Raw genomic sequence first — 12,773 nt, forward strand, 5'->3', positions numbered from 1 at the left:
ACTCTCCAGATGCTTTCTCAAGCTGAGTCAACATCCTCTAAGACCATTTGCAACCGTCAGCAAAGTCATAAATTGTTCAGACACTACAATGCAAATCAGGCAGCCAAATTAACTGCTCTTTCACCAATGCGATTCACTTCCCGATGTTCACCAAAAATAATGACAGGTACGCACTGAAAATAAACTTCCAAAGGGATAATAGATTTCATTAGATTGAAACTTTAAATACACTGCCAATTGATTTATTATGGAGTGGAAATAGATTACTCTACTCAGGGCTGGATTAATGCTGAGGTTTACCAGGGCTGCAGCCCCTGTGCCCAGGCCCATTGGGGGCCCTAGAGGAAGCAATAAAACAACAACCGCCAACTACAGGAGGACTCAGGAGCCCACTCTCAATGAGTGTAGACAGCCTGCTTCTGCCTGCTAATCTTCAGATGGGGGAAGGAGAGGAGGTAGGGGGCCCACGTGGGTAACTGATTAATATATATATATATTTTTAATAAACTGCATAATAAATACATGTGACTGGTCAATTGTGTGAGTCAGGGGCTGGGCCCAAGCCCATAGGGAGCCCAAGAGGCAAAAAAAACAAATAAAATATATATTTTTTATTATTATAATTTTTAATCCAACCACAGGAGCCCGCTCTCAATGTTCAAAATACACCAGAGAGCATAAATTAGCCAAGAGGATCAATAGTTTAAAAAAAACGGTGGATTAAGTTTCATCACAAGCACATACAGGTACCTTATATATACAAAAGTATGTGGACACCCCTTCAAATTAGTGGATTCGGCTATTTCAGCCACACCCGTTGCTTACATACAATCGAGAACACAGCCATGCAATCTCAATAAACAAACATTGGCAGTAGAATAGCTTTACTGAAGAGCTCAGTGACTTTCAATGTGGCACTGTCTTAGGATGCCACCTTTCCAACAAGTCAGTCCGTAAAATTTCTGCCCTGCTAGAGCTGCCCCAGTCAACTGTAAGTGCTGTTATTGTGAAGTGGAAATGTCTAGGCGCAACATCGGCTCAGCCGCGAAGTGGTAGGCCACACAAGCTCACAGATACGGGACTGCCGAGTGCTAAAGCGCGTGGCACGTAAAAATTGTCTGTCCTCGGTTGCAACACTCACTACTGAGTTCCAAACTGCTTCAGGAAGCAACATCAGCACAATAACTGTTGGTCGGGAGCTTCATGAAATGGGTTTCCATGGCCGAGCAGCAACACACAAGCCTAAGATCACCATGCGCAATGCCAAGCGTCGGCTAGAGTGGTGTAAAGCTCGCCGACATTGGACTCTGGAGCAGTGGAAACTAGTTCTCTGTAGTGATGAATCACACTTCACCATGGCAGTCCAACGGACAAATCTGGTTTTGGCGGATGCCAGGAGAACGCTACCAGCCTGAATGAATAGTGCCAACTGTAAAGTTTGGTGGAGGAGGAATAATGGTCTGGGGCTGTTTTTCATGGTTCGGGCTAGGCCCCTTAGTTCCAGTGAAGGGAAATCTTAACGCTACAGGATACAATGACATTCTAGACGATTCTGTGCTTCCAACTTTGTGGCAACAGTTTGTGGAAGGCCCTTTCCTGTTTCAGCATGACAATGCCCCCATGCACAAAGCGAGGTCCATACAGAAATGGTTTGTCGAGATCAGTGTGGAAGAACTTGCCTGGCCTGCACAGAGCCCTGACCTCAACCCCATTGAACCCCTTTGTGATGAATTTGAACGCCGACTGCGAGCCAGGCCTAATCGCCCAACATCAGTGCCTGACCTCACTAATGTTCTTGTGACTGAATGGAAGCAAGTTCCAACATCTAGTGGAAAGCCTTCCCAGAAGAGTGGAGGCTGTTATAGCAGCAAAGGGGGGACCAACTCCATATTAATGCCCATGTTATTGGAATGAGATGTTTGACGAGCAGGTGTCCACATACTTTTGGTCATGTAGTGTATCTGCCAAAATAAAGGAAACACCAACATAACGTGTCTTAAAAGGGTGTTGGGCCACCACGAGCTGCCAGTACAGCTTCAATGCGTCTTGGCATAGATTCTACAAGTGGACCAAAACCATGCCAGGAAAATGCACCCAACACCAACACATATACTTTGTATCCCTCATTTAGTCAAGCCCCGGGGCCTATGATTTCTTCATCCGGCCCTGACTCCACTGTTTCAGCAATTGCAAAAGCATGCAGCAGTTGTATGATAAAAGCGGTGATAATCCACTGGGCACATATGTCAGTTCAACATCTACTTTTGGTTTACATTTGGTTGATTGGTCAACTAACGTGAATTCAATATAAAATCAACCAAAAACGTCACCATGTCATTGGATTTAGGTTAAAAGTTGGGTGAAAAAAAAAGGAAATGCCCTTCCTTTGATGACTTTTTGCACATCCAATGAGTTCTCCACGTTGATTCAATGTAATCACATTTATTGTTTAGGTTTAAATGAGTTGGAAACAACGCTGATTCAACCAGTTGTTGCCCAATGTTAGGCTACAGTTCAGTGAGGATAGGCTACTAGACCTCTCTGGGATGCAACTAGTCAGAGACCTCATCAACTTTGGTGATGCTCTTGCTTCCTAACTTGAGGCTTGAAGCAGAGTGGCCCAACAACATGATAGCTGGTAGCCTGTAGTTGTGTCTTTGAAAGGCAGATATTGACCAGACATGTTTGATTTTGTGGTGAAAAAGACAGCAAAATAGATTGCAGGCCTCTTATTTCTTATTCTGAAAATAAAAGGCACTCAGAAGTACACTCTCTGTAAATGTGTCCCTAATTGAGTGCGAGTGCCACTCCAGGGTTCTCTTGTGAATCTCTTTTATGAGCCACCCTCTCACCCTTGACCTGGACTTTAGAGGTCTGAGTGTCACTGTTAGGTCATGGATGAAATGTGCCATGAGTTGGCTATTAATAATAAATCACAACAAATCTAAGCATTTTTGTTCATTTAGCAATTAGGCTGTAGGCCTACTGACAAAAAAAAAGGAGACTATAGGCCTATGCAGGTGCTCCCATCCCCAGAGGTCAGGGTACTTTATAGCAGAGTCAACTCTTGCTTAAGTGCAGTGAATCTACCGAGGTGAAGTTATTCAAAAGGGAGAGGGAGACAGATGAGGTCGTCGGTGCCGTTTAATGCGCGCTACTGGAGAGTCGGTGAATGGGGGCGGATAGAGGGGCCACAGTTCCGCTCTTCCTTTGGAAACATCGCTTTGCAGCCGTTGTCATGGAAATCGCAGGACACGTAGATGGATTCTACAAAGAAGGGGGCTTCAAAGGAACAAAAGCCAGTATGATAAAGCGTACTACTCCTAAAGGCGTCAGAAACATTAAAAGGGAATGTTCCTTGTGCATCCGTTAAATGAAGACCGCGCTTCTCTTGGCACACCGACAACCGAATCTCCACAAAGTGCTTTTGCAATATGGTTGCTTTCAGTGAAGAACATAATTTTAAACCGAATCAGAAACGCATGCAACACATGTGAGTAGTTTTGGGGCATGGCATACGCAGGCCTGAGTACGCACCTGAGTGGAACAACATCCGTTGTGCTTGGGAGTAGGCTACCAAGATGGCAAACAAGGGGAATAAACTTCAGAGCCTGTCAAAAGTGTATGTTCTGCTCAGCATAATGACACTCAAGACCAATGCCATCGAGACGGGTAAGGAGATGGAAGCTCAATTTTAAGATGTATTCCGTCGCCATTTCAGCCACTTGCCACTTGTTGCCATTACCGTGACGCACTGCCTTGTGCACGTAATTTAGCCTATTTGTTGCTCCTGGCTCTCTCATTGCGCCACTGGGCTTTTGTCACCGAAAACAGTGTGTCTTTTTGCGTCACTGTAATTAATCATATATATTATATTCTTGACCAAATACCTGTTGATTTGAACTCTGCTTTCTTAAACAAATTGTCATTGAAACAGGCGCATACCCATGGATAAGAAAATCATGCATATAGGGTATGCCCATGGCGCCAGGTGTTAGGGCCGCAGCTGAACGGTCATTTGTGACTATTCTTAATTTGTGAAATAATAGTTTACACATGGGGTTGAATGATCTTTAATTACACTTTAATTCATGGAATATTTCTGGCTTTTTGACAACCACCTTAAAATATTTTGTTCACTTTTTGTTCACTTTATGTTGTATTCCACAGAAATAGTCTACAGACTTTTGACATTTTTCTATGCTTTTATCATTATCAACACCGGATAATTGGGAAATAAACATTATTTTATTATTGATTTATTGAGTGAACAGAAAAAAAACATATTTTGAACTGGATATCTCATGTGGCTTTTACTATTTCTAGGCATTATCAAAATAATTTTCTTGAGCCATGCAATTTCAGCTCATTCTCTACAGATGTGATTAATTTTTTTGAATAACAGAACATTACCAGTTATAACGATAGTTATATTTAATTCCGTGTTTATACCTTTCACAAATGCAGAATAATGCAGAATTTGAATTTCTGTCATTTATGCAGTTACTTTTAGATTATGAGGCTTGCATTTAATTGAATATTGTCCCTAACCCTTCACCAAATTATTTAAGATAAATTATATATAATCCTTTAGGTCCAGCTTCATTCAAGGCTCAAATAAATACATGTTAGCTTTCTGTCATTGACATTAGGATAATACATGGATGTACCGTTGGGGCAGCAGCCCTTTTCAGAGGTATTTCTCACTACTGTGTGTGAGCGTGGGAGCGTGTCATCAGGAGTTGCCCATGCCTTCTTAGTTGTCTTTTCCCTACTGGACTACAGTAGTACCAGAGCTGTTTATTTTTAAACTGTAAAACCCTTTATTGGGGACTAACTGTTCTGCTGTTGTCCATGTTTTGGACAGTGCTTCTCTTGCGGGCATCGTGTTTACCTGGGGGGTATTGTGGGACGGGTTGTTTCCCACCAATAGTGGCTCCTCAGTGTCCTTCCTTGGAACGATCCAGTGGTCGCCTGTGGATACAGAGCTAATAAAACCAGGAAGGGGTTGTAAATATTCCCATTATCTGGCTCACTGCCCAGAGTGGGTGTCTGGAGCAGCAGTTCAGGTCCAGTTCTGGCTATTTGCTCCTCCTAATCACCTGCAACAATCAGCTGTAGACTAACTCAGTTGTGTTTTAGTTTATCTTCGTTTTTATTATTAATCTCATCATTCGGTAAAGGTCAGTGACTCAGTGGGACTGTGGAGAAACAGAGAAAGTAGATTGTTTGTTTACACATCACATCCTCACAGACAAGTAGTTTGTTCCTTCATGGTACTTCTACATAGAGCATGGCGTTTGCAACACCAGGGTTGTGGGTTCAATTCCCATGGGGGGCCAGTATGAAAAATAAAAAAATTATGTATGCACTCTAACTGTAAGTCGCTTTGGATAAGAGCGTCTGCTAAATGACTAAAAATGTAAATGTAAAATGTACATCTGTTTGTTTTCCTCCAGTCAACGTGGTGGACTTCTGTGGCCAGAACATCCGGGGCAACGGGATGATCGTCAACTCACACCAGGAGTCCAAGAAGTACTACTTTGTCACCATGGGAACAGACTGCCACTTCACTATGCAGGCTGCCTCCCCCAAGGACAAGGTGCCCACCACTAACCGCACTTAGCCCCCACCTCCATTTTGGTGCTCCCTACAGATGTATGCCCAATATCCCAAATCCACTCCTAGGCCTAGATCTTAGAGGACTGGATAAGTATATGCAATATGGTAATATTTCCTTCTTGACTTCCCACACCTATCCAGTCCTTTCAGATCCAAGGGTTAGGGGCTAGGGGTCACTGAGTGATAATCCCAATACTTTACACATTATCTTCCTTGCAATGTCCATCACCTAAACATGCCCCCCTTCCTCTTCTCCCTGTGAAGGTACAGTTCCACTTCCGCTTCTTCCTCGTCTACAGCCTGCTTCGTTTAGCACCCCAAAGTCCCGCCCCCCTCTTCCCTGAGTCCCCCCGGGGCCTCCGATTGGAGCCTTCGACTCCAGTGGTGGAGCCAGGGGACCCATGTCATGCGGGGTCATACATTCAGTTCTATGACGGGCGGGACAAGAACTCACCTCCTATTGGGCCACCGCTATGTGGGAAGAGCCCACCCCGCCCGGTGCTGTCCACAGGGAATCACCTGACCCTGCGTCTGGCAACCCGCGGTACCCAGCCCAGAGTGGACTTTGTGGGGGACTTTACCTCCTTCAGACTGGGTGAGACATGACACGTGGATGTTTGCCACATATTAATTAGTTGTAGTTTTATAATCGTCTGACGTCAGTGTTGAAATCTAACTCATCATTACAATCGTAGCCAACTCATTAGCTGTAGTTTGTGCAGTTTGTAACCAATCAAATGTACCACCTTGCTCCATCCGTTTTCAGGTTTTAACCAATCAGCATGCAGCGGCGAGCCTTATTTCCTGTGTCAGAATGGGAAGTGTATCCCGATGAGTCTGGTGTGTGACGACAAGGGCATCGATAACTGTGGGGACGGGAGCGACCTGGAGGATCACCTGCCCTCAGGGTGCAAAGGTCACTTAGGTAAGACACCTGTGCAGCTACCTCTTCAACAAGCCATTAAAGGTGTTCTATGTGGCACTTTTCAGACTCATTCTCACTATTGTTACACTATTCCACAGTTTATACACTATATTTTGGTTTATTGGTTAGGACAGAAGAAGAGAGGAAAGATAGAGGAGAGTGTGCTGAAATGGCAGTAGCCGGGTTCGAACCCATGCTGTATATGTGCACCAGAGGCAGCAGCTTAGATTGCTAGACCACCCTAGACCATCCAATTGTATTATTCTACTGCTCTTATATCCTGTACAACTCTTTTCCATATTATTACTGTAAATTGGAATGTGTTCTCAGTCACCTTACCTACTAATGGAAAGGTAAATAGCACCTGTGTCCTCTCCTCAGCAGGTCAGCTGGCTCCAGCCCAAGCCCCTCCCCCAGCAGTGACCCCAACCCCTCCTGTCTTAAACCCGCCCACTTTTCCCATGTCCACCTATAGGAACTGTGGCACTCTGGACGGCGTACCCAATCACGACTCAGTGACAGGTGAGTGACAACTGGTACAGGTGATGCAGGTTATTGTTTTCTTCTTGACCAACTAGGGGGTTGTTTTTATACAAGGATCAGTTCCCAACACCCTAAGCAGCATTGGAAGAAAGCGAATGTTTCTGGTTTCCAGGGATACAGTATTTTCAACCTAACTTCCGTTTCCCCTGAAAACGGAGGTGGGGACTCCGTTCAGGTGTCTTTTTCGCCTGCTACATAAGGTTAGTTCCCAATGACTTACCTGGTTAAGTAAAGGTTAATAGAATAAATATTTCAACCAAAACTCAGTGTTTTACTTGTACTATATCTCACAGTGGCTTTTTGTAAAATATCCCTTATTTCTAAACTGCTGGGTAAGATACTTTTTGGGAGCATAAATCAGTGTAGGGGTATTGTACAGTATGTGTCTGTAAACTCTATTTGGGCACAAAGTAACAGGAACCTAATTCAAATGCAAAGCATATCGATGACAGGGGGCATAAAACTAATTGGGCTGCCAATAGGTCTTTATTTCAACCTTATCGGGGTGAAGATGACCCCTTTGAGTGCCCAGTCATGTTGGTGTTCTATTGACAATGGTGCAAATAGATACTGAGGCTGGCCTGGCCATTAGCCTCACATTACCTTTTTGTCTGTGGCAAACCACCAGATATCCAGTCAAGACCACAATCATTATTTTATTCATTCCAATTCAACTGGCTAACAGGAGAAAAATGTCTGTGCAAATTGCCATTCGTGATAACAGGTATATTTTTCTGCCTAAATTAAGGGATGATTGCATCGTCATTGAATACAAGGAAAAGTATTTTCTGTGATTTGGCAACAAAGCATTCTGATGTTTTTACTATTCAAATAAAATAAAATCAAGCTTTATTTATACAGCACATTTCAGACATGGAATGCAACGCAATGTGCTTTACAGGAAAAAACTAATAAAAACAATGAAAATAAAAGCTGAAATATTTACTAAACAGCAAACATAAGATAAAAATCTAAAGAATGACACAAACTGAACAATTAAAAAGCACCCTAAAGAAAATAAAAGATAAAATATGTGTTTTAAGATCTCTTTTAAATATGTCCACAGATTCAGCCCCCCTCAGGTTCTCTGGCAGGCTATTCCAGAGGCTGGGGGCATAATAACTAAAGGCTGCCTCTCCATGCCTCTTGGTTCTAGGCTTTGGGATAGTTAAAAGGCCAGTGCCAGAGAACCTGAAGGACCTATTGGGTACATAACTTAAAAGCATGTTTGACGTGTACTGGGGTACACAATTGTGGATTGATTTAAAAACCAATAAAAAAATTGTACAATTAATTCTGACTCACAGGCAGCAAGTACAGAGACCTTAAAACCGGTGTAATGTGTACTCTCCGTCTGGTCTTGATCAGTACCCATGCTGCAGCATTCTGTATGTTTTGCAGTTGACCAATGGCTTTCTTGGGTATACCAGACAGGAGAGCATTGTAGTAGTCAATCCTGCTTGTAATAAAAGCATGGATGAGTCTCTCTGTATCAGCCTGAGAGAGAAACGGCCGCACCTTGGCAATGTTCCTCAGGTGGTAAAAAGCTATTTTGGTCACATTCCTAATGTGTGATTTGAAATTTTATTCAGAATCTAAAATAACACGTAGGTTTTTTATCTTTATTGCCTGTGAATTAAAATGTGTGCTTTGGCTCCAACAATAAGTACCTCGGTCTTGTCTTGATTTAGCTGGAGAAAGTTGTGAGCCATCCAAGTATTTAAATCACTAATACAGTCTAATAATTTATCCTTGGAGCTAAAATCCTCTGGTGACACAGAAATGTAAAGTTGTGTATCGTATGCGTAGCAGTGAAAATCAATGCTGTGTTTTAATTTTTACCCCCTTTTTCGTGATATCCAATTGGTAGTTACGATCTTGTCTCATCGCTGCAACTCCCCAACGGACTCAGGCCCACCAAGCCGTCCAAAACATGACCCACCAAGCCGTCCAACTGACGACCGGAGTCAGCTTTCAGGCGCCCGGCCTGCCACAAGGAGTCGCTAGAACATTAGCCAAAGAAATCCCCCCGGCCAAACCCTCCCCTAACCCGGACGACGCTGGGCCAATTGTGAGCCGCCCCATGGGGCTCCTGGTCACGGCTGGCTGTGACACAGCCTGGGATCAAACCCGAGGCTGTAATGGCGCCTCAGCACTGCGATGCAGTGCCTTAGACCGCTGCACCACTCGGGAGGCAATGCTGTGCTTTCTGATAACGCTGCCAAGGGGTAACATATATAAACTGAACAGTACCGGACCCAAAATCGAACCTTGTGGAACGCCACATGTGATATGTATTTTCTCTGAGTTACATTATGTTCAAGGGTGACAAAATTCTCGACCGGTAAAATAAGTCCTAAACCAATTTAGAACTGGACCAGAGAGGCCATTTCCAGAAGGACATCATGGTCAACAGTGTCGAATGCAGCACTCAAATCTAAGAGTACAGAGAGCTGTTTGGCATCTGTGTTGGCTCTAAAATAATTTACCACTTTAACTAAGGCTGTCTCTGTGCTGTGGTGGGCCCGAAAACCCGATTGGAATTTTTCAAAAATACAGTTGCCACTTAAAAAATTATTTAGCTGTTTGAAAACAAATTTCTCCCGAATTTTGCTTAAGAATGGAAGGTTAGGGATTGGCCAAAAAATTGCACGCAGACCCCATTGCTAACTGTACTCTACTCTCACCCCTCCACGCTCCTCCAGACTCTCCACCCTACTTGTCCCTGCTGGCGCTCTTCATCGCACTGGGTGTGATAGCTGGTGTGGTCCTGCTGTGTTGGTGCTGCTGGTCTCCAGGCTGGTTCCTCTGGAGGATCAGTGTCTGCCGCTTCCTACCCTGCTGTAACTCAGCCTGTGCCTCCTGCAAGCTCTGTGCCCGAAGCTGTGCCCAGAACAAGGAGCACCGACCGGCTAAGGTTTCACCACAAGGACAGGTCCCAATCAACTGTGCCGCCTTGGCCACCCTCACCACAGCCCCGGCTAACGCCACCACTATCACTGTGTAGGGGGGCAATGCGGCAGCTATATAGCGCCGGACTGTTGTCGCTATGTAGCGTAACCACCATGATGGCTAACAGTGAGACAGATGGACTGCTGGACATGATGACCCAGACTTCATGTTCTAGACTGATGGACTGAGACGAGACTCATCTTTTTGCTGGGTTACAAGAATGTCATGGAAGAAGCGGTACTGCAGGGTGTAGATCTCAATTTTCAGTGGAAATGAGACAGTCATTATCTTCTCCCTACATTTGGACAGTTCTTAAAATGGGGAGAGGCTTCACTTTTGAATGTTTGAGTCACTGTATGATTATTTTTTTGTTGTTGCTTTAAACAATGAATGACTGGCGCTAAATCCGGGACACTCAAATTAGTATGATATGTTACATTTGGTATGGTTACACAAGACAGAAGGTTACTTAAGGCAAAAACGAAAGGAGGGTGGTTTGTCGGGGTGGATGGGTAAGTGTATAACGTAAACGTCTAGCAACCCAAAGGTTGCGTGTTCAAATCTCATCACGGACAACTTTAGCATTTTAGCTAATTAGCAACTTTGCAACTTCTGACTATTTTTTAGCTACTTTGCAACTACTTAGCATGTTAGCTAACCCTTCCCCTAACCCTAACCTTAACCCTTTAACCTAACTCGTAACCCTAACCCTAACCGTAACCCCTAACCCTAACCCCTAGCTAACATTAGCCACCTAGCTAACGTTAGTGTTAGCCACCTAGCTAACGTTAGCATTAGCCACCTAGCTAACGTTAGCCAAAACAACTTGTAATTCTTAACATATCATACGTATTGCAAATTCGTAACATATTGTATGAATTGCAATTCGTAACATATTATACAAGTTGTAATTTGTAACATATCATACGAATTGTAATTCGTAACATATCATACGAAATGGATGATGGACATTCACAAATGTATACCAAACGTAACATATCATACTAATTTGAGTGGCCTGGATTTTAATTTACTATGTTACGTCTACCCCTGAGTCCAGGTTGCTTCTTCGGACTGTTTTGTATTTAAATGCACTAGTGGACCAACATAGGAGGTTATTTTCTGAATGTAACGTAACCCAGGTTCACCTATTCAATTCTATCAAGTTTGGCATAAGACTCCTAGTTACAAAAGCATGAGAAATTCCACTCCCCTCAACTTTTCACTCCCCTCAACCTGCTCCCACTGAAATGTTCCTTTCCCACACATGTAAGCCCGTTACTCAGCAGGGACTCGCTTGATCTGCTGAAATAGATATTGTTTTGTTGCGGGCAACCATACATACTATGTCGGCGCTCATGTCTGCCATGTACACTCATCCTGCCTAGATTGAGTAGACACATAACCTTTCTTGGTTTTCCTGCTGTGCTTGTTGTGTAACTAGATTACACAGTGCCCCCACCTCTGTCTTTTGAGTGATTTGGAGAGGTGCTCTCGAGGCTTGTTAAGGGTGACACATGCTTGACTAAACGCTGAGTTTCTCTCTTCTGAGTTGCCAAGTGACAATTGAAGCTATGTTCCCCCCAACCTCTCAAACTCTTACTCTCTCTCTTTCTTAGAGACTTAAGACAAACGGATATGAACTAAGCTGGAAGAGATGATAATGTACCAGGTGCATTAGTATCATTTTCTACACTAGGGCGTCTCCCTAACTTTCAGACATGATACCAAAAAACATGTGTTTTCAACACCACAAACAAGAAGACATAGGGCTTTGGTTGTGTCACACAGACCAAAATGATTTGTGTCTCTAGAACTACTGTGTAAATACATAATTTCCCATAGATGTTTCTTTGTATTCAGAAGGCTAAAGTGATTTCTACCACTACCTTTGTATTATTCACAATCTCCATATTCAAAAGCAAATTGTGTGTGCTTATAGTCTGTCGTACGTTTGTCTGAAATGTCATCATTATCTATTTTTCACACTTTTGTTTAAGTTTATACTTGATTTCTCATATCCACAGACAACTAGGAAATTGTTTGCGTAATCACCGCTGCCTGATATACACCGAGTGTACAAAACATTAGGAACACCTGCTCTCTCCATGACATAGACTGACCAGGTGAATCCAGGTGAAAGCTATGATCCCTTATTGATGTCACTTGTTAAATCCACTTCAATCAGTGTAGATGAAGGTAAGGAGACAGGTTAAAGAGGGATTTATTTTTAAGCCTTGAGACAATTGAGACGGATTGTGTATGTGTGCCATTCAGAGGGTGAATGGGCAAGACTGAAGATGAAAGTGCCTTTAAACGGGGTATGGTAGTAGGTGCCAGGCGCACTGGTTTGTGTCAAGAACTGCAACGCTGCTGGGTTTTTCACACTCAACAGTTTCCCTTGTGTATCAAGAATGGCCCACCACCCAAAAGACATCCAGCCAACTTGACACAACTGTGGGAAGCATTGGAGTCAACATGGGCCAGCATCCCTGTGGAACGCTTTCGACACCTTGTAGAGTGTATGTAAATATATGTTTGACAATATTAAACTTAGAACATTGAAGATTAATTCGACATTGTCACGTTATATACTGTAGCCTTTCAAATATAATTTTTTTATGAAATGTACAAATACTTTGATATTTGGCAGAATAAGACACAATAAGACAATGCATTAACTTTGACTGGTCTCTTTATCTCTCCCCTCTGTTTCTGTTATGAAATGAGG

The 12,773-nt window shown here is 43.3% G+C and overlaps 1 protein-coding gene across 3 annotated transcripts; it reads left to right on the forward strand.

Annotated features, from left to right (window-relative positions):
- LOC121578100 (low-density lipoprotein receptor class A domain-containing protein 2-like) lies at nucleotides 1-10,511 on the forward strand. Of its 3 annotated transcripts, none has more exons than XM_041892211.2 (6): nucleotides 1-455; nucleotides 5,460-5,602; nucleotides 5,887-6,217; nucleotides 6,389-6,547; nucleotides 6,929-7,069; nucleotides 9,796-10,511. In XM_041892211.2, exons 2-6 carry the CDS (start codon nucleotides 5,504-5,506, stop codon nucleotides 10,095-10,097), a joined length of 1,032 nt encoding a protein of 343 aa, XP_041748145.1. In that variant the 5' UTR covers nucleotides 1-455; nucleotides 5,460-5,503; the 3' UTR covers nucleotides 10,098-10,511. The 3 variants fall into 3 exon arrangements, with proteins under 3 accessions (XP_041748145.1, XP_041748143.1, XP_041748144.1); XM_041892209.2 differs by lacking the exon at nucleotides 1-455 and adding an exon at nucleotides 3,127-3,672; XM_041892210.2 differs by lacking the exon at nucleotides 1-455 and adding an exon at nucleotides 3,127-3,672 and having other exon boundaries at nucleotides 6,932-7,069.
- The last annotated feature ends 2,262 nt before the right edge of the window (nucleotides 10,512-12,773 follow it).

The sequence above is a fragment of the Coregonus clupeaformis genome, chromosome 12, assembly GCF_020615455.1.
Source record: "Coregonus clupeaformis isolate EN_2021a chromosome 12, ASM2061545v1, whole genome shotgun sequence".
Classification (NCBI taxonomy): Eukaryota; Metazoa; Chordata; class Actinopteri; order Salmoniformes; family Salmonidae; genus Coregonus; species Coregonus clupeaformis.

Excerpts from the sequence above, each read along its gene's own strand:
- LOC121578100 (XM_041892209.2), top strand. The coding sequence starts at position 3,582 with ATGGCAAACAAGGGGAATAAACTTCAGAGCCTGTCAAAAGTGTATGTT. Across the intron at positions 6,218-6,388 it reads CTTTACCTCCTTCAGACTGG|GTTTTAACCAATCAGCATGC; the intron begins GTGAGACATGAC and ends ATCCGTTTTCAG. Across the intron at positions 6,548-6,928 it reads AGGGTGCAAAGGTCACTTAG|CAGGTCAGCTGGCTCCAGCC; the intron begins GTAAGACACCTG and ends TCCTCTCCTCAG.